The sequence below is a fragment of the Xenopus tropicalis genome, chromosome 6, assembly GCF_000004195.4.
Source record: "Xenopus tropicalis strain Nigerian chromosome 6, UCB_Xtro_10.0, whole genome shotgun sequence".
NCBI classification, from domain to species: Eukaryota; Metazoa; Chordata; class Amphibia; order Anura; family Pipidae; genus Xenopus; species Xenopus tropicalis.
Window position 1 is genome coordinate 150,418,061 of NC_030682.2, and position 21,008 is coordinate 150,439,068.

General features: G+C 54.9%; 1 protein-coding gene across 2 annotated transcripts in view; it reads right to left on the reverse strand.

The window, feature by feature from the left end:
- Positions 1–9,590: 9,590 nt before the first annotated feature.
- zc3h3 (zinc finger CCCH-type containing 3) overlaps positions 9,591–21,008 on the reverse strand; it is a 102,601-nt gene continuing 91,183 nt past the window's right edge. The window contains exon 12 of one of the 2 annotated variants that reach the window (NM_001044484.3): positions 9,591–10,759. In NM_001044484.3, the coding sequence (NP_001037949.3) occupies positions 10,728–10,759 (32 nt within the window). In that variant the 3' untranslated portion in view covers positions 9,591–10,727. The remainder of the gene's footprint in view (positions 10,760–21,008) is intronic. The other variant, XM_018094683.2, reaches the window with a different exon arrangement.

Here is a 21,008-nt window from a genome sequence, read left to right on the forward strand (position 1 = left end):
GACAAGTTGGAGACAGTAGAACAATATGGAGACAGTAGGGCAAGATGGAAACAGTAGGACAATATGGAGACAGTAGGACAAGGTGGAGACAGTAGGACAAGATGGAGACAAAAGGGAAAGATGGAGACAGTAGGACAAGAGGGAGACAGTAGGGAAAGATGGAGACAGTAGGGAAAGATGGAGACAGTAGGACAAGATGGAGACAGTAGGACAAGATGGAGACAGTAGAACAATATGGAGACAGTAGGGCAAGATGGAAACAGTAGGACAATATGGAGACAGTAGGACAAGATGGAGACAGTAGGGAAAGATGGAGACAGTAGGACAAGATGGAGACAGTAGGGAAAGATGGAGACAGTAGGTAAAGATGGAGACAGTAGGACAAGATGGGGACAGTAGGGCAAGATGGAGACAGTAGGACAAGTTGGAGACAGTAGAACAAGTTGGAGACAGTAGGGCAAGTTGTAGACAGTAGGACAAGATGGACAAGATGGGGACAGTAGGGCAAGATGGAGACAGTAGGACAAGTTGGAGACAGTAGAACAAGATGGAGACAGTAGGGAAAGATGGACACAGTAGGACAAGATGGGGACAGTAGGGCAACATGGAGACAGTAGGGCAACATGGAGACAGTAGGGCAAGAGGGAGATAGTAGGGCAAGATGGAGATGTGGTGCCCAACCAGTCTGTTGTTTTTCATCTGTTGTTAAAGTTCCAGAAAGGCCACAGGCTGGGCAGATAAAGTGTAATGTCCTGCAATATTTGGGTTGAGGCCCCTGTTTAAAGTGCATAGTTAGACCAACCTGTGGTTCTTGATGGGCCTCCACCTCCAGTCATGAGCCTCCAAAACCAGACTTAATATCAGTATCTACATCACACTAATGGGTCATTTCAAGTTTGAATTTGCCTTTCTCCCCGCGGCTGGCAGGGAACTGATTTGGGGCCACAACAAGACCCAAGGCAGCCGGCAGACTGGATAGGAGCACGGACTCACCTAGGGGCAAATGTGCCTGTAAGTGTCCCACCGGCAAAGCCCCGAGAAGCTCTTACAAGGGGAAGTAAAGTAAGTGTGAGTTACGGCTGATTTGTTCTGGAGTGTAAGGGGATCCGGCCGGAGGGGGGCTACTGAGGGGCTTTTAATAACACACGTTCCAAGCTCACAGCTGCCGGGAGGGTAATTAATTATCTTCGGCCTCGAAATAGGGGCCAGAAGGGAACGAGCCATGGAGCCCGGGGCTGAACTGATCTACTGGCCACCTGGACTCACTTCTCCTCTCATAGGGAATGTTCCTGGGGGTGATGTACAAACCAACCACCACCTGGGGGTGATGTACAAACCAACCTCCGCCTGGGGGTGATGTACAAACCAACCTCCGCCTGGGGGTGATGTACAAACCAACCACTACCTGGGGGTGATGTACAAACCAACCTCCGCCTGGGGGTGATGTACAAACCAACCTCCGCCTGGGGGTGATGTACAAACCAACCTCCGCCTGGGGGTGATGTACAAACCAACCTCCGCCTGGGGGTGATGTACAAACCAACCTCCGCCTGGGGGTGATGTACAAACCAACCTCCGCCTGGGGGTGATGTACAAACCAACCTCCGCCTGGGGGTGATGTACAAACCAACCTCCGCCTGGGGGTGATGTACAAACCAACCTCCGCCTGGGGGTGATGTACAAACCAACCTCCGCCTGGGGGTGATGTACAAACCAACCTCCGCCTGGGGGTGATGTACAAACCAACCACCGCCTGGGGGTGATGTACAAACCAACCTCCGCCTGGGGGTGATGTACAAACCAACCTCCGCCTGGGGGTGATGAACAAACCAACCACCGCCTGGGGGTGATGTACAAACCAACCTCCGCCTGGGGGTGATGAACAAACCAACCTCCGCCTGGGGGTGATGTACAAACCAACCACCACCTGGGGGTGATGAACAAACCAACCTCCGCCTGGGGGTGATGTACAAACCAACCTCCGCCTGGGGGTGATGTACAAACCAACCTCCGCCTGGGGGTGATGTACAAACCAACCTCCGCCTGGGGGTGATGTACAAACCAACCTCCGCCTGGGGGTGATGTACAAACCAACCACAACATTTTTGTGGCTACAAATGGGTTTTTATTGTTGCCTCTCTGCCCTGTGACCCAATGTGCAGTTGCCCCCCTTGGACCCCCCCATAGGGGTTGGAACAGGCTTGGGGGGGCACTGACCAATCGCAGGAGCCGCAGTGCGGGGGCTCAGGACAAGCTGGATGTTCATCTCCAAGTTCTCAGTGTTATTTGCCCCCCCCCCTCGGTTGCTGCCCCCCCTGCCCCTATGTGTCTATATGTGAGTGAATGATGTGAGTGCTGTGCCCTCTCGCAGCCTCCAACTGGTTATGTCACTCCAGCCCCCCCCCCACAGAGAGTGAAACTGAAGGCGGGGGGGGGGCACGCTGTTATGGACCCTCCTTCCTTCTACATTTCACTTCAGCCTCCAGCGGGTCCCAGCCAGGGGCAATGGCAGCCGGGGAATGCAGCCTAAATTTAACTGCCAGCCGGGCCCCTCTCCCTGCCGACTATCACACTCCCTCCTGCGCTCTAATCCTTTAATGTCTCATTTCCATGCCCGGGGGCAGCTGTTTGGGGCACTCAGGGAATGCTGTTGGCACTGGGGCCTGGGAGAGAGGTAGCCCTGTGGCCACCCATAGCCGCCCTGTTGCCTCCCCATAGCTGCCCCGTGGCCTCCCCGTAGCCGCCATGTTGCCTCCCATAGGATGGGCACAACCTCATTGGCTGGGGATGGGCACAACCTCATTGACTGGGGATTGGCACAATCTCATTGGCTGGGGATGGGCACAACCTCATTGACTGGGGATAGGCACCTCATCACCAAGGGATGGGCACAACCTCCTCAGTAAGGGATGGGCGCAACCTCCTCAGTAAGGGGACGGGCGCAACCTCCTCAGTAAGGGGCGGGCGCAACCTCCTCAGTAAGGGGCGGGCGCAACCTCCTCAGTAAGGGGCGGGCGCAACCTCCTCAGTAAGGGGCGGGCGCAACCTCCTCAGTAAGGGGCGGGCGCAACCTCCTCAGTAAGGGGCGGGCGCAACCTCCTCAGTAAGGGACGGGCGCAACCTCCTCAGTAAGGGACGGCGCAACCTCCTCAGTAAGGGACGGGCGCAACCTCCTCAGTAAGGGACGGGCGCAACCTCCTCAGTAAGGACGGGCGCAACCTCCTCAGTAAGGGACGGGCGCAACCTCCTCAGTAAGGGACGGGCGCAACCTCCTCAGTAAGGGACGGGCGCAACCTCCTCAGTAAGGGACGGGCGCAAACTCCTCAGTAAGGGACGGGCGCAACCTCCTCAGTAAGGGGGCGGGCGCAACCTCCTCAGTAAGGGCGGGCGCAAACCTCCTCAGTAAGGGACGGGCGCAACCTCCTCAGTAAGGGACGGGCGCAACCTCCTCAGTAAGGGCGGGCGCAACCTCCTCAGTAAGGGCGGGCGCAACCTCCTCAGTAAGGGACGGGCGCAACCTCCTCAGTAAGGGACGGGCGCACCTCCTCAGTAAGGGACGGGCGCAACCTCCTCAGTAAGGGACGGGCGCAAACCTCCTCAGTAAGGGACGGGCGCAACCTCCTCAGTAAGGGACGGGCGGCAACCTCCTGCAGTAAGGGACGGGCGCAACCTCCTCAGTAAGGGACGGGCGCAACCTCCTCAGTAAGGGACGGGCGGCAACCTCCTCAGTAAGGGACGGGCGCAACCTCCTCAGTAAGGGACGGGCGCAACCTCCTCAGTAAGGGACGGGCGCAACCTCCTCAGTAAGGGGTGGGCGCAACCTCCTCAGTAAGGGGGTGGGCGCAACCTCCTCAGTAAGGGGTGGGCGCAACCTCCTCAGTAAGGGACGGGCGCAACCTCCTCAGTAAGGGGCGGGCGCAACCTCCTCAGTAAGGGGTGGGGCGCAACCTCCTCAGTAAGGGGTGGCGCAACCTGCCTCAGTAAGGGATGGGCGCAACCTCCTCAGTAAGGGGTGGGCGCAACCTCCTCAGTAAGGGACGGGCGCAACCTCCTCAGTAAGGGACGGGCGCAACCTCTCAGTAAGGGGCGGGCGCAACCTCCTCAGTAAGGGACGGGCGGCAACCCTCCTCAGTAAGGGACGGGCGCAAACCTCCTCAGTAAGGGGTGGGCGCAACCTCCTCAGTAAGGGGTGGGCGCAACCTCCTCAGTAAGGGGTGGGCGCAACCTCCTCAGTAAGGGGTGGGCGCAACTCCTCAGTAAGGGATGGGCGCAACCTCCTCAGTAAGGGATGGGCGCAACCTCCTCAGTAAGGGGTGGGCGCAACCTCCTCAGTAAGGGACGGGCGCAACCTCCTCAGTAAGGGACGGGCGCAACCTCCTCAGTAAGGGACGGGCGCAACCTCCTCAGTAAGGGACGGGCGGCAACGCTCCTCAGTAAGGGACGGGCGCAACCTCCTCAGTAAGGGACGGGCGCAACCTCCTCAGTAAGGGACGGGCGCAACCTCCTCAGTAAGGGACGGGCGCAACCTCCTCAGTAAGGGACGGGCGCAACTCCTCAGTAAGGGGCGGCGCGCAACCTCCTCAGTAAGGGGCGGGCGCAACCTCCTCAGTAAGGGGCGGGCGCAACCTCCTCAGTAAGGGGCGGGCGCAACCTCCCTCGTAAGGCGGGCGCAACCTCCTCAGTAAGGGGTGGGCGCAACTCCCTCAGTAAGGGGTGGGCGCCCAACCCTCCTCAGTAAGGACGTGGGCGCAACCTCCTCAGTAAGCGACGGGCGCAACCTTCCTCAGTAAGGGACGGGCGCAACCTCCTCAGTAAGGGACGGGCGCAACCTCCTCAGTAAGGGACGGGCGCAACTCCTCAGTAAGGGACGGGCGCAACCTCCTCAGTAAGGGACGGGCGCAACCTCCTCAGTAAGGGACGGGCGCAACCTCCTCAGTAAGGGACGGGGCCGCAACCTCTCAGTAAGGGACGGGCGCAACCTCCTCAGTAAGGGAACGGGCGCAACCTCCTCAGTAAGGGACGGGCGCAACCTCCTCAGTAAGGGATGGGCGCAACCTCCTCAGTAAGGGGTGGGCGCAACCTCCTCAGTAAGGGGGGGCGCAACCTCCTCAGAAGGGGGGCGCAACCTCCTCAGTAAGGGGTGGGCGCAACCTCCTCAGTAAGGGGTGGGCGCAACCTCCTCAGTAAGGGACGGGCGCAACCTCCTCAGTAAGGGACGGGCGCAACCTCCTCAGTAAGGGGTGGGCGCAACCTCCTCAGTAAGGGACGGGCGCAACCTCCTCAGTAAGGGACGGGCGCAACCTCCTCAGTAAGGGACGGGCGCAACCTCCTCAGTAAGGGACGGGCGCAACCTCCTCAGTAAGGGACGGGCGCAACCTCCTCAGTAAGGGACGGGCGCAACCTCCTCAGTAAGGGGCGGGCGCAACCTCCTCAGTAAGGGACGGGCGCAACCTCCTCAGTAAGGGACGGGCGCAACCTCCTCAGTAAGGGACGGGCGCAACCTCCTCAGTAAGGGGTGGGCGCAACCTCCTCAGTAAGGGGTGGGCGCAACCTCCTCAGTAAGGGGTGGGCGCAACCTCCTCAGTAAGGGACGGGCGCAACCTCCTCAGTAAGGGACGGGCGCAACCTCCTCAGTAAGGGACGGGCGCAACCTCCTCAGTAAGGGACGGGCGCAACCTCCTCAGTAAGGGACGGGCGCAACCTCCTCAGTAAGGGACGGGCGCAACCTCCTCAGTAAGGGGCGGGCGCAACCTCCTCAGTAAGGGGCGGGCGCAACCTCCTCAGTAAGGGGTGGGCACAACCTCCTCAGTACGGGATGGGCACAACCTTGTGACTGTGTATTTCTGCCCCTACCTGCACACACAGTACTTGCCCCAGGACAGACACAAAGGGCAAGTAGAAGGGATTAGTGGGCCGGCCATTGATTGGGTGATTTTGCCGAGAAGCGGATATCATAACGAAGCGGTTGCAGCGAGAGCCAATCAATAGGGAGATGAACTCGTTTCCTCCTACAGATCAATTAAACGGGCTCCAAAGCGTAAAACCAATTTGGCTTTATTGGGGGGGGGGGGGGGGGAGCCGATTGGTTCTTATTTATACCCCTTTCAGCAACCCTTTAACCCTTTCCTTGACAGTCACTGGGTCCTGGGGCATCACGTTGCTAGGCAACACGTAACCCTGCAACAGGAAATCTATATTGCTGCCCCCCTATAACTGCCCTGCCAGCAACGCAGCCTTGGTAAGGAAAGGGTTAAACTGCTGGGTATCATTTCTTGGCTCCTGTCATTCTGCCCTTGTGACCCAGTGACTCCCAGTGCAACCAGCAGCCCCCCCCCCCACTTGGTACTGAAGCCCCCCCTGTGAAAAGGGATATTAGGGGCTCACAAGGTATAACCCCCCCATCCCCATGTGACTCATTCAGTCCAATACTATTCTAGGGGGATCACACAGTCCATCGGGCAGCCCGGCAGTCAGTGGGTTAAAGCTCACCTCCACATTGGTTTTCAGTATAAAGTACACAATGCAGGGCTGGCAGTGCGCATATATCTTTAAAAAATTAACCCTTTGTTTTCAAGTTTGTAATTTAGATGATTATCTGGGTGTTAGGGTCCCACTTACCTTTTCTGGTATATGTGGGGTTAATGCAACACTCTAAATCCATTTTCTGTAGTGATCTTACCAACATGTCTGGGGTTATTGATTCACCCTGAAACCATTTCTGTAGTGATCTTACAGACATGTCTGGGGTAAAGCTCGGGATCCATTGTCTGAAATGATCTTAGTGGCATGTCTGGGGTTATTGTTATGCCCCGATTACATTTCTGTAGTAACCTTGCTGTCATATTTGGGGTTAATGCAATGCTCTGAATCCATCTCCTGCAATAACCTTGTTGACATGTCTGGGGTTATTATATTCTGAATACATTTCTCTAGTAACCGGCCATATTTGGGGTCAATGCAATGTTCCAAATCCATTTTCTGCAGTGATCTTTGTGGCCTGGCTGGGGTTTTCCTTCACCCTAAACCCATTTTTGTAGTGATCTTACTGACATGTCTGAGGTTAATGCTCTGAATCTATTTTCTGCTGTGATTTTATTGGCCCCTGGGATAAATGCTGTGATTCCATTCTCCATAGTGACCTGACTGGCAGCTCCGGGTTGGGCAGTGCCCATTGCAGCTACTGTAGCCAAAGAGAAGGGTGGCAAGGGCAACATGACCCGGGCACGGCCCCCTTCGTTAGGCCCCAGGATTCACATTCACTTTAGCCCCCACCCCCCGTATTAATGGGAGGGCCCTGGCCCCAATCTCTTCCCCTCCGGGAGTGAATAGTGAGATCCGGCTAAACTAATGCCCCCCGTATCATGGGATAAAGGAATGATGCCCGGGGGTAAAGCGTCACCACAAAGGGGGCAACTTGGCGTTGTGCTTTCCCCTATTGATCCTCCTGGGGTCAGTGTGGGATACCCCCCCACTCACACTCCCTGCCCCCCCATAGGCAATTCCTGGGGTCAGTGTGGGATACCCCCCCAGTCACACTCCCTGCCCCCCCCATAGGCAATTCCTGGGGTCAGTGTGGGATACCCCCCCAGTCACACTCCATGCCCCCCCCATAGGCAATTCCTGGGGTCAGTGTGGGATACCCCCCCGAGTCACACTCCCTGCCCCCCCATAGGCAATTCCTGGGGTCAGTGTGGGATTCCCCCCCGAGTCACACTCCCTGCCCCCCCATAGGCAATTCCTGGGGTCAGTGTGGGATTCCCCCCCGAGTCACACTCCCTGCCCCCCCATAGGCAGATTGTTTAATACTAATGCCCCTTTACCCCCGGTGCAAGTGAATGCCTGACCCTGACAGACGCGTGCGTCACGGCTTGGCCCCCCGCCAGAGCAGGAACAGGACAGGCTATTTGTGCAGCTGATTTATTAGCCCCCCCAGTTTGGCACCTCGGGGCTATTTATGACAGTTCCCTTTAAGCCCATTTGTAAGGAGATTAAACTTCCCATCGATCCGGCAACTCCCTGTCCCCCCGGCTCCTCCATAGCAACAGATCTGTTGGCAGAGTAAAAAAGCACAAAAGTAACATTTCTATTGTCTGTGGGTCTGGCACTGAGGGCTCTGCCGGCCGCTAATCATGTGATACCATAAAACTATGGCACATAGGGATCCCCCTGTACTAAGCACAATTCAGCAGGAACAGCCCCCTAAGTTTGCTCATAGCCTGTACAGAGAGATACCATAAAACTATGGCACATAGCTGTTCCCCTGTACTAAGCACAATTCAGCAGGAACAGCCCCCTAAGTTTGCTCATAGCCTGTACAGAGAGATACCATAAAACTATGGCACATAGGGATTCCCCTGTACTAAGCACAATTCAGCAGGAACAGCCCCCTAAGTTTGCTCATAGCCTGTACAGAGAGATACCATAAAACTATGGCACATAGGGATTCCCCTGTACTAAGCACAATTCAGCAGGAACAGCCCCCTAAGTTTGCCCATAGCCTGTACCTGTACCTGCTAAATACCTGTACAGTGATGGGCATTCGGCTCAGGGTGGGATGCTGGGAGTTGTAGTTTCACACCATGGGATATACCAGGGCAGCTGTGGGTAAGAGCAATTACAGGCTCAGTAGCGGTCGGATTGGCACCCTGCTGCTTTATGGGCACATAAAGGCTACTGACGGCCTGACAATTGGCCCCGGGAGAACAATTTGGCCCCATCCCCCCATTAAAGAGCCCCGCCGGCCCCCGCTCACTCGGCACTAAGGCAGCCAATGGGGACGCAGCTGAGAGCGAGGGGATTAATACATTGGGTATTGGACGCATTTCCCTCTTTAATTTGCAGCAATTGGCAGTTTTTCTGCTTCTCTTTCATTCCTTTCCCTAATCCCCCAGCCTGGCGCTGCCCGTAACTCCCAGCAACCCTGCCAACGGGCCTCCGTAACCCCTTACATGCCGCAGGGTTCCCTAATCCCCCAGCCTGGCGCTGCCCGTAACTCCCAGCAACCCTGCCAACTCCCTGCCAATGGGCCTCCGTAACCCCTTACATGCCGCAGGGTTCCCTAATCCCCCAGCCTGGCGCTGCCCGTAACTCCCAGCAACCCTGCCAACTCCCTGCCAATGGGCCTCCGTAACCCCTTACATGCCGCAGGGTTCCCTAATCCCCCAGCCTGGCGCTGCCCGTAACTCCCAGTAACCCTGCCAACTCCCTGCCAATGGGCCTCCGTAACCCCTTACATGCCGCAGGGTTCCCTAATCCCCCAGCCTGGCGCTGCCCGTAACTCCCAGCAACCCTGCCAACTCCCTGCCAACGGGCCTCCGTAACCCCTTACATGCCGCAGGGTTCCCTAATCCCCCAGCCTGGCGCTGCCAGTAACTCCCAGCAACCCTGCCAACTCCCTGCCAACGGGCCTCCGTAACCCCTTACATGCCGCAGGGTTCCCTAATCCTGAGACTCCCAACACCTGCATGGATCCAACAATATGGCAACTCCCACCTGAGAGAAAGGGCAGAAAGGGAAGGGGGGATTATGGGGGGGGGGGGGCAGGAAAGAAGTGGGGGGGGGAGTAACACAAAATACACATGAGAACAGTTCATATTTGTTAAAATCACTTTGGGAACATTGTATTTTATTGGGGATTAAAAGAATCACAAACTGGGGCAAATAAAAACTCCTTATATACTTTTCTACGATGGGGCCCTTGGCTCTTACCCCAATGGGGCCCGGTACCAACCTGAAGGTGTAAATGCAAATGATGAGATGGGCATTGCTAGGGGCACCCAATATGTTTCACCCATAAAGTGCCATGTCCTTTGCCCCCTGTTCAACTTACCTCCTGGGTGTGTCTGATGTGGCCCCTCCCTTTGCCTTGGATACCAGTGACCCCCCGGCACCACAATGGCTAAATGAAGGCAGAATTGGGGGGTGGGGGTATAATTAATGAGCATTAAGCGGGGCCTTTACTTGCTCTTTAAAGGGGGGGGGGCATCAGTTGCATAGATCTGAGTATGGGCCCTGCTCTTTCTATAGGGCCAAACTCTAGGGGGCACTAATGTAATGGGGTCTTTAAGAGTCACAGCTGGGGGGTAAGTGGCCAGTCATAAGGTAGAATCTGTGCCCATTGTCCCCCCGGTGTGTCCCTGCCAGACTAGCACCCTATCCCTTGCCCAAACTTTAACACCCCCCAAACAAAAGGGTTCAAGCAAATAAAATGCACCCTGGGGGGCAAACCCCTAACTATTGGGCACAAAACTCATAAACAGCAAAAGCTCATTATACACAGAAACCATAAATTAAATTAATATGAATTATTAAATAGGCATCTGCCAGGCAAACTGCCCTGCTTGGCGGAGACCATGTGATGAACTGCTTTATCTGGCAGAGACCATGTGATGAACTGCTTTATCTGGCGGAGACCATGTGATGAACTGCTTTATCTGGCAGAGACCATGTGATGAACTGCTTTATCTGGCAGAGACCATGTGATGAACTGCTTTATCTGGCAGAGACCATGTGATGAACTGCTTTATCTGGCAGAGACCATGTGATGAACTGCTTTATCTGGCGGAGACCATACTAAACCCAACATGGACAAAGCATGTTCCGTGCCCACAGCACATCCATGACGTGTGCCTTCTGTGGTGACTCCTGATTTCCTGAGAGTTTGGCACACAGGTAGATCTCACCCTCTGATTGGAGGAGGCCAGGGTGCCACGGGCAGACAGTCCGGTTCACAGTCGAGGTTTGATCTGCAGCCGTTTGCCTGTGTGAGAGACAGACAGACAGAGAGAGAGAGAGGGGGGGGGGGGGCATTAGACTGGCATCGCTGAGACAGTATCTGACTTACACAAAATGAGCCCCTTTGGGCACCAATGGGCACGGGGATCAGGAGTGGGCCGGACCAGTCCATACTCCTCCGTGGTTATTGCCCTGTGTTGCTATGGTATCTGGGCTCTGCGGGTACACAGGCGGGGCAATGCGGGGCAGTTAGAGGATGCTGGGATTGGTAGTTCCAGGGCTGGAGTGGCACAGTTAGGTACAGACTGCCCATACTGGTGCCCGGCAGGGTTAATACACTCAGTACTGGAAGGTGGCAGATAGGGTTACAGGGGGTGAGCCCGCTGGGCACTAACTGCGCAACTTGCCCCGGGATCACATACTGAGAAGCGCCTGATTTACACCCGTGTAACTGTGCCGTCACATCGCGGATTGTCACCTTAAATATAGTCCCTCTACTCACCTTACTTATCCCTTACTCATTCCCCGTACCCCCGGCCCCCCCGTAACAGCCACACTGCCACATAGGGAACCTACTGAACTACATTTCCCAGCAGTCCTTGGCTGTCTGTGGCTCCTGGGAAATGTAGGCAACATGGACTTGCTTGGGCTTATGTTTAACTCTGCACAAAGCAGCACATAGTGGTCTCTCTGGCTCTGACCAGTTAACAGAGGGGGGTTCTGTGTATAGCCCCGGGGGGGGGGTTCTGTGTATAGCCCCCGGGGGGGGGGTTCTGTGTATAGCCCCGGGGGGGGGGGGGGTTTCAGTCTATAGCCCCAGGGGGGGGGTTCTGTGTATAGCCCCCGGGGGGGGGGTTCTGTGTATAGCCCCCGGGGGGGGGGGTTCTGTGTATAGCCCCAGGGGGGGGTTCTGTGTATAGCCCCAGGGGGGGGGTTCTGTGTATAGCCCCGGGGGGGGGGGTTCTGTGTATAGCCCCAGGGGGGGGGGGTTCTGTGTATAGCCCCCGGGGGGGGGTTCTGTGTATAGCCCCGGGGGCGGGTTCTGTGTATAGCCCTGGGGGGGGGGAGGGTTCTGTCTATAGCCCCCGGGGGGGGTTCTTTGTATAGCCCCAGGGGGGGGGGTTCTGTGTATAGCCCCAGGGGGGTGGGTTCTGTGTATAGCCCTGGGGGGGGGGGAGGGTTCTGTCTATAGCCCCCGGGGGGGGTTCTTTGTATAGCCCCGGGGGGGGGGGGTTCTGTGTATAGCCCCAGAGGGGGGGGTTCTGCACGTATCCCCAGAGGGGGTTGGTCCATTAGGATATTGATAGAGGGGCTACGGTATAACCCACCCAAAGCAGCAGAAAACCCAATAAGAATGGGGTGCAACTTGGATCTGTCAAGTTCTATCATCCAATGAGCAGCTGGGACCCCAGGGGCAGAAGCTCCAATCAGCTGAAGGGATACAAATCCCTGTAACAGGGCCAGCCTATAGGAATACGGGGCACCCATACGGGTGGCTCAGGGACACACAGCAGCTACTGACCAATGCCCCTGCCCAACTAATGCCCATTAATGGCCCAGCCTGAGGCATTATGGGGGGCTCTCAGACATCACTTGGCTACACAGGGGCCCACAGGAACAGTACCGGGGCCGGTTATGGAAGCTCTAAGCCAAGAACCAGCAGCACCGACCCATATCCCATAATGCACGTGTGAGTGGGACGAGGGTTGGCACTTGTGCCGCGCTCCCTGGCCCCCCGCCAGCCTCTATTTACTTTGCATTATGCATGGGGGATCAGCCTGAAAGCCCCCAGCCCACCGCTCTGCCAGGGGAGGGAGCGATCACTGCGATAGTGAAAAGCCCCTTAATGACTTAATGGGGGGGGGTATCGGGGGGGTATTGGGTAAGGGGAATGCCCTGCTCACCCCCCAGCCTTAGTTTTACTGCAGTTGGGCAACTGATTAAATACCAAAGGGGCCCCTAACGTGAATGGGAGAAAGGAAAGGGGGTGGATACAGGGGAGAGCCTCCCAGCAGGGGTGGTGGGATTAATACAGGGAAGGGAATGAGTTTATAATCCCTGCTTTACAAATAAATAGTAAATAAACTGTATTAATGCCAGGCTGATGCCCAGCAGAAGGGTTAAAGCGAGGCCTATTGTGTGGCACAGTGTGGCTCTGGCACGGCGCCCGCCCCGGTTCCGCCGTATGGAACTGCCTCCAGTCACACACAGTGGGGGCCCCTATCAGCGCGTCGGTATCGCAGTGGGGGGCCGCGGGCTGTAACTCACGGAGCCAATTACAGGAACCGATTAAAGCTACAGACGTTCCTCAGTGTGAGCGAGCTTGGGCCCCCCACACCCAGCGCCCCATGGGGCAACATGGCCGACACTGGCACATCCATGGGCACCGGGGCACTTTCCGGTATGAGAGGGAACAGGCAGACGGGGGCATTGTAGGAGCCGCTATTTTCTGCTGAGCGAATAATTGCCCCTTTCCCATAGGCCTTAAGGCTGCGACTCCTGGGGGCTGGGAATCCAATACAGAGATTACAGGGGTATTAGGGGCCCCCACAGTCTATGGAGCAAAAAGAAGCAAGGGCAACAATTCCCAGCATTTTATTTACCCCTTTATATAATAATGCCCCATAATAATGCACCCATGCCAACAGAAGCACTGGAGGGGGGGGGGGGGGCAGGGAGAAGCATAAATGGGGGAGATGGGGGAGAAGCAGAGGAGAGGGGGCAGAAGCAGGGGGGAGAGGGGGAGAAGCAGGAATGGCGCAGAAGCAGGGGAGAGAGGGGGAGAAGCAGGAATGGGGCAGAAGCAGGGGAGAGAGGGGGAGAAGCAGGAATGGGGCAGAAGCAGGGGAGAGAGGGGTAGAAGCAGGAATGGGGCAGAAGCAGGGGAGAGAGGGGAGAAGCAGGAATGGGGCAGAAAGCAGGGGAGAGAGGGGGAGAAGCAGGAATGGGGCAGAAGCAGGGGAGAGAGGGGGAGAAGCAGGAATGGGGCAGAAGCAGGGGAGAGAGGGGGGAGAAGCAGGAATGGGGCAGAAGCAGGGGAGAGAGGGGGAGAAGCAGGAATGGGGCAGAAGCAGGGGAGAGAGGGGGGAGAAGCAGGAATGGGGCAGAAGCAGGGGAGAGAGGGGGAGAAGCAGGAATGGGGCAGAAGCAGGGGAGAGAGGGGGAGAAGCAGGAATGGGGCAGAAGCAGGGGAGAGAGGGGGAGAAGCAGGGGAGAGAAGGCAGGGCAGAAGGGGAGCAGCAGAGGGAAGTGAGTGCTGATATTGGGCAGAGACACAGAGGTTGGAGAGTCTCTCTCGCTGCTGAGGTCTCGCAGTCTGACCTATTTCTCATAAGAACAAATGCCCGACACAGCCGACACAGCTGGCACCCCTCTCACCCCTCTCACCTCCCCTCGGCACCCTGTCAGGCCACCCTCTGACTTCTCGCAGCCCTTTCACACGCTCTCTGCACCCTGGCGCTGTCTCAGCAACACGAGCGCTGAGTGGCGAGGGGCTGCGCGTAGGTGCCACAGAGCTCACACTTCCTTTGCCCCTCCGTCCCGCCATACTAAGCACAACCCATGGGGCCACATCTGCTCTTTAGCAACGATAAAAATTTAAAGGGCAACTCCACCCATTTATTATTTTTTTTTTACAATAAAAGGAAATACAATTCTCCGCAACTTTTGAATTTTTCATGGTTTTGGGGGAAAAAGCTCATTATAGAAAGGGCCCCATGCTTCCCTATGGCAGCGCTGTTACTATTCATCTTCAATCTGACTTTTGCTAAGGAAATAAATCCCTAGCAACCACACAGCTCAACCCCTAAGCCTCTCAAAAAAAAAACAAGTCATTCATTCAAAATCCACAAAATATAAAAAAGACCAATTGCAAATAGTCTAAATCACACTGAATATAACGTTTAAGGTGAACTACCCCCTCGCTGCTGAGGGTCGGAATGACCAGGCCCAGACTGAGATACACAATTGGGGCTAGTGTATTAAAATGCCAGGCCCAGACAGCCCCCCCAATAAATAGTGACTATGGCACCTTACAGCCCCCCCTGGCATTCCCAGTACCCAGAGGCACAAACAGCCCCCCCCCAGCCCAATAAATAGTGACTGTCTGTGGCACCTTACAGCCCCCCTGGCATTCCCAGTACCCATAGGCACAAACAGCCCCCCCAGCCCAATAAATAGTGACCGTCTGTGGCACCTTACAGCCCCCCTGGCATTCCCAGTACCCATAGGCACAAACAGCCCCCCCCCCAGCCCAATAAATAGTGACTGTCTGTGGCACCTTACAGCCCCCCTGGCATTCCCAGTACCCAGAGGCACAAACAGCCCCCCCAGCCCAATAAATAGTGACTGTCTGTGGCACCTTACAGCCCCCCCCGGCATTCCCAGTACCCAGAGGCACAAACAGCCCCCCCAGCCCAATAAATAGTGACTGTCTGTGGCACCTTACAGCCCCCCTGGCATTCCCAGTACCCATAGGCACAAACAGCCCCCCCAGCCCAATAAATAGTGACCGTCTGTGGCACCTTACAGCCCCCCTGGCATTCCCAGTACCCATAGGCACAAACAGCCCCCCAGCCCAATAAATAGTGACTGTCTGTGGCACCTTACAGCCCCCCCTGGCATTCCCAGTACCCAGAGGCACAAACAGCCCCCCCCCCCAGCCCAATAAATAGTGACTGTCTGTGGCACCTTACAGCCCCCCCGGCATTCCCAGTACACAGAGGCACAAACAGCCCCCCCAGCCCAATAAATAGTGACTGACTGTGGCACCTTACAGCCCCCCCGGCATTCCCAGTACCCAGAGGCACAAACAGCCCCCCCCCCCCAGCCCAATAAATAGTGAGTGTCTGTGGCACCTTACAGCCCCCCTGGCATTCCCAGTACCCAGAGGCACAAACAGCGCCCCCCCAGCCCAATAAATAGTGACTGTCTGTGGCACCTTACAGCCCCCCCTGGCATTCCCAGTACCCAGAGGCACAAACAGCCCCCCCAGCCCAATAAATAGTGACTGTCTGTGGCACCTTACAGCCCCCTGGCATTCCCAGTACCCAGAGGCACAAACAGCCCCCCCAGCCCAATAAATAGTGACTGTCTGTGGCACCTTACAGCCCCCTGGCATTCCCAGTACCCAGAGGCACAAACAGCCCCCCCAGCCCAATAAATAGTGACTGTCTGTGGCACCTTACAGCCCCCCTGGCATTCCCAGTACCCAGAGGCACAAACAGCCCCCCCAGCCCAATAAATAGTGACTGTCTGTGGCACCTTACAGCCCCCCTGGCATTCCCAGTACCCAGAGGCACAAACAGCCCCCCCAGCCCAATAAATAGTGACTGTCTGTGGCACCTTACAGACCCCCTGGCATTCCCAGTACCCAGAGGCACAAACAGCCCCCCCAGCCCAATAAATAGTGACTGTCTGTGGCACCTTACAGCCCCCTGGCATTCCCAGTACCCAGAGGCACAAACAGCCCCCCCAGCCCAATAAATAGTGACTGTCTGTGGCACCTTACAGCCCCCCTGGCATTCCCAGTACCCAGAGGCACAAACAGCCCCCCCAGCCCAATAAATAGTGACTGTCTGTGGCACCTTACAGCCCCCCTGGCATTCCCAGTACCCAGAGGCACAAACAGCCCCCCCCCCAGCCCAATAAATAGTGACTGTCTGTGGCACCTTACAGCCCCCCTGGCATTCCCAGTACCCAGAGACACAAACAGCCCCCCCAGCCCAATAAATAGTGACTGTCTGTGGCACCTTACAGCCCCCCTGGCATTCCCAGTACCCAGAGGCACAAACAGCCCCCCCAATAAATAGTGACTATGGCACCTTACAGCAGCCCCGTTGGCCTTTGCCAGAAGCCACAGATTGCCAGTCCATGCCTGGGCATTGCACCTGTAGGAGCAGAATCTCAGTGCAACCCCCGGCCCAGCTCCCAAGGAGTTAAACAAGTTACTCCCACTGTTCCCTCTAAGCTGTGCGCGTGTGCGCGCGCACACGACTTTCCGAACCCGCGCACACAAATTAAAATAGCGCGCACAAAAATAAAATTTTTGCCTAAAATGATTTTTGCCTTTGGAAATAACTCTCCTAGGTCTCCCGCCCTCGTTACCCCGGCAACAGGTACTTCTGGCTCCTGTCCGGTGCAATGTGTAGAGTGTCCGTGCGTACCTGCGCGCGTACTTGCCCACGGACGGACGTCTGGGGGGGGGTGCGCGCAAGGAGCACGTTCAGCACCGGACAGGAGCCAGAAGTACCTGTTGCCGGGGTAACGAGGGCGGTAGACCGAGGAGACGTCTGAGTTATTTCCAAAGGCATTGCGCTGTGGGAAATGCTGGATGGCACGTCATGAGGACCAGGTAGGTGTATACAAGTATGTACAGCACAGTTACACTGCCATCCCAGCTAACATGGAGATTCTGCTTTGGTAGTGCTGGCTCAGCAGCAAACAAATCAATGGGGGATTAATAACTTTGGCATCAGGCTTCATTTTTACCAGCCAGGGGGCAACCGTAGTTGGAGATGTGGCATAGGCACACAATGTATAGTGAAGGTCCTTCACTGAAGGAATGCTAGGTGAGGGTAAGGTTGGGGGAAAGACAAAGTCCTGTCCTGATTTCTAAATGTGTAAATCCTTATAGGCAGTTTTCGCCCCAGCGAATTTTCATTTCAGAATGATCAATTTGCAGAATTAGCAAAATTGATGGACATTGGTGCCACATTCTTAGCTTCGAGTGCAGATTGTGAGCGTGGTTTTAGTTTAATGAACAATCTGAAAACGAAGCAAAGGAACCGTTTACAGTTAGAACATTTGGAAATGCTGATGCGTATTAAGAGTAACCTTCAAAATGGAGGCACGATAGATCTTGACAGAATTTATTCAGACTGGATAAATATGAAAGATCGCAGAGAAAAACTAAATTACTCTTAGTTTCGAAATGCTACCTATAAAATATAATTACACGTTATTAATAGGTATAGCATTTAACAATGAAACTTGTTTGAATAAACAGTGTTATTGATAACTGAAATAACATCGTGTTTTTGTAACTTGATTTAGACAAACTGAAAGACCTGCGCAAAAATGCCCATAACTGAACTCCAACAAACATTCTGTAGCGCACAAAAATTTAATCTTGCTTTAAAATGCGCACGGATGATATTTTTTGCGCACACAGCCTATAAAAAATTAGAGGGAACGTTGGTTACTCCCCCGCTCAAGTACAGACTGGAGAAGACAAAAACAAGAAGTGCTGCCCCACCAAAAGGCAATCATTTGAGCGTGCTCAGTGGAGCCGTTAAAGACGCGTGTTCCATTAACGTTACGGCTGTGAAATATGGCGATAAAATGACGGCCGTATGGTGGCAGATTTGCAGCCGGCCGCGTTGCTAGGGCTTAATACACACTCCGGCGCGCGCAGAGCTGTAAAGTGTTTACTGAGAGGATCGTTTGCGGCAATAAAATCCTCTTCTTCCTCCCAAACAAGGCTGAGCGGAGCCATTTGCGAGGCCCAGAACGCTCATCGGACGAGAGAGGAACAGCTGTTGGCGCCGCGAGTCTGCAGCCATCTTCCCGAGCAAATTAACTGAAATGGGTGCTTCCTAATTAAATTAGCACTCGAATGAAATGCTCCGCATTGGTGCGCTTGGCTGGCACTGCAGCGGGGGGTACGGCGAGCCCACCCGGCCCATTTAACTGGGAGCTAAAATATGGAACAGGACCTGTAACGGGGGGTGGGGGGGACTGGGGGGCTATTAATGTCTCCTTCCACTTTATAACAATATGTTCCGTGCTATTCAGAGACTGTCTGGCAGGGAAAGGGTTACGCTGCTTCCCCCCTCACTGGCCTTCAGGCTGGGCCCCCTTAGCCCATAACAAGGTTACAGATATATAGAAACATTGGGGTAACAGTCACCCCACTATAGTTCCAGGGGTACCCAGGGCACAAATACCCACTCACCCCAAATCCCCCCCTAACTGGCCTTCAGGCTGGGCCCCCTTAGCCCATAACAAGGTTACAGATATATAGAAACATTGGGGTAACAGTCACCCCGCTATAGTTCCAGGGGTACCCAGGGCATAAATAAGCACTCACCCCAAATCCCTCCCTAACTGGCCTTCAGGCTGGGCCCCCTTAGCCCATAACAAGGTTACAGATATATAGAAACATTGGGGTAACAGTCACCCCGCTATAGTTCCAGGGGGACCCAGTGTACAAATAAGCACACACCCCAAATCACCCCCTAACTGGCCTTCAGGCTGGGCCCCCTTAGCCCATAACAAGGTTACAGATATATAGAAACATTGGGGTAACAGTCACCCCGCTATAGTTCCAGGGGTACCCAGGGCACAAATAAGCACTCACCCCAAATCCCCCCCTAACTGGCCTTCAGGCTGGGCCCCCTTAGCCCATAACAAGGTTACAGATATATAGAAACATTGGGGTAACAGTCACCCTGCTATAGTTCCAGGGGTACCCAGGGCACAAATAAGCACTCACCCCAAATCCCCCCCTAACTGGCCTTCAGGCTGGGCCCCCTTAGCCCATAACAAGGTTACAGATATATAGAAACATTGGGGTAACAGTCACCCTGCTATAGTTCCAGGGGTACCCAGGGCACAAATAAGCACTCACCCCAAATCCCCCCCTAACTGGCCTTCAGGCTGGGCCCCCTTAGCCCATAACAAGGTTACAGATATATAGAAACATTGGGGTAACAGTCACCCTGCTATAGTTCCAGGGGTACCCAGGGCACAAATAAGCACTCACCCCAAATCCCCCCCTAACTGGCCTTCAGGCTGGGCCCCCTTAGCCCATAACAAGGTTACAGATATATAGAAACATTGGGGTAACAGTCACCCCGCTATAGTTCCAGGGGTACCCAGGGCACAAATAAGCACTCACCCCAAATCCCCCCCTAACTGGCCTTCAGGCTGGGCCCCCTTAGCCCATAACAAGGTTACAGATATATAGAAACATTGGGGTAACAGTCACCCCGCTATAGTTCCAGGGGTACCCAGGGCACAAATAAGCACTCACCCCAAATCCCCCCCTAACTGGCCTTCAGGCTGGGCCCCCTTAGCCCATAACAAGGTTACAGATATATAGAAACATTGGGGTAACAGTCACCCTGCTATAGTTCCAGGGGTACCCAGGGCACAAATAAGCACTCACCCCAAATCCCCCCCTAACTGGCCTTCAGGCTGGGCCCCCTTAGCCCATAACAAGGTTACAGATATATAGAAACATTGGGGTAACAGTCACCCTGCTATAGTTCCAGGGGTACCCAGGGCACAAATAAGCACTCACCCCAAATCCCCCCCTAACTGGCCTTCAGGCTGGGCCCCCTTAGCCCATAACAAGGTTACAGATATATAGAAACATTGGGGTAACAGTCACCCTGCTATAGTTCCAGGGGTACCCAGGGTACAAATAAGCACTCACCCCAAATCCCCCCCTAACTGGCCTTCAGGCTGGGCCCCCTTAGCCCATAACAAGGTTACAGATATATAGAAACATTGGGGTAACAGTCACCCCGCTATAGTTCCAGGGGTACCCAGGGCACAAATAAGCACTCACCCCAAATCCCCCCCTAACTGGCCTTCAGGCTGGGCCCCCTTAGCCCATAACAAGGTTACAGATATATAGAAACATTGGGGTAACAGTCACCCCGCTATAGTTCCAGGGGTACCCAGGGCACAAATAAGCACTCACCCCAAATCCCCCCCTAACTGGCCTTCAGGCTGGGCCCCCTTAGCCCATAACAAGGATACCCAACCGGGATGGTTAGATTTCCGCTAATGAGGAATTAGACTAATTAGACTCCCTGCAGTGCCGCCCTCGTTCTGCTGAACAATCACAGGAGAGGGGAATAAGCTGTGCCAATACAGGATGGGGGCTCTAAATCTAAATATCCTATTTTTAAAAACTGAAATGTGGGGATATTTGCTAATAATTGAAACCAAATGTGGAAATTGATTAATGTGCCCATATACAGGCAGATCTGGTTGCCCAGAACAAGTTTTAAGCCTAGAGATAATATTGGCAGTACCTGCATGGAGATGTCATTAATCACTGAAATTCCACCCTGATACTGACCTGCAGCCTTGTGCCTTTATATGGGGGGCACAGAACCCCTCAGTGACTGCTAATATCCTTATCATTTACAGTAGGGGGTACATTATCCCTTATAATACATGAGTGATACTCAGAGTTCCCTGTATAACTCAGCCTGCAGCCTTGTGCCTTTATATGGGGGGCACAGAACCCCTCAGTGACT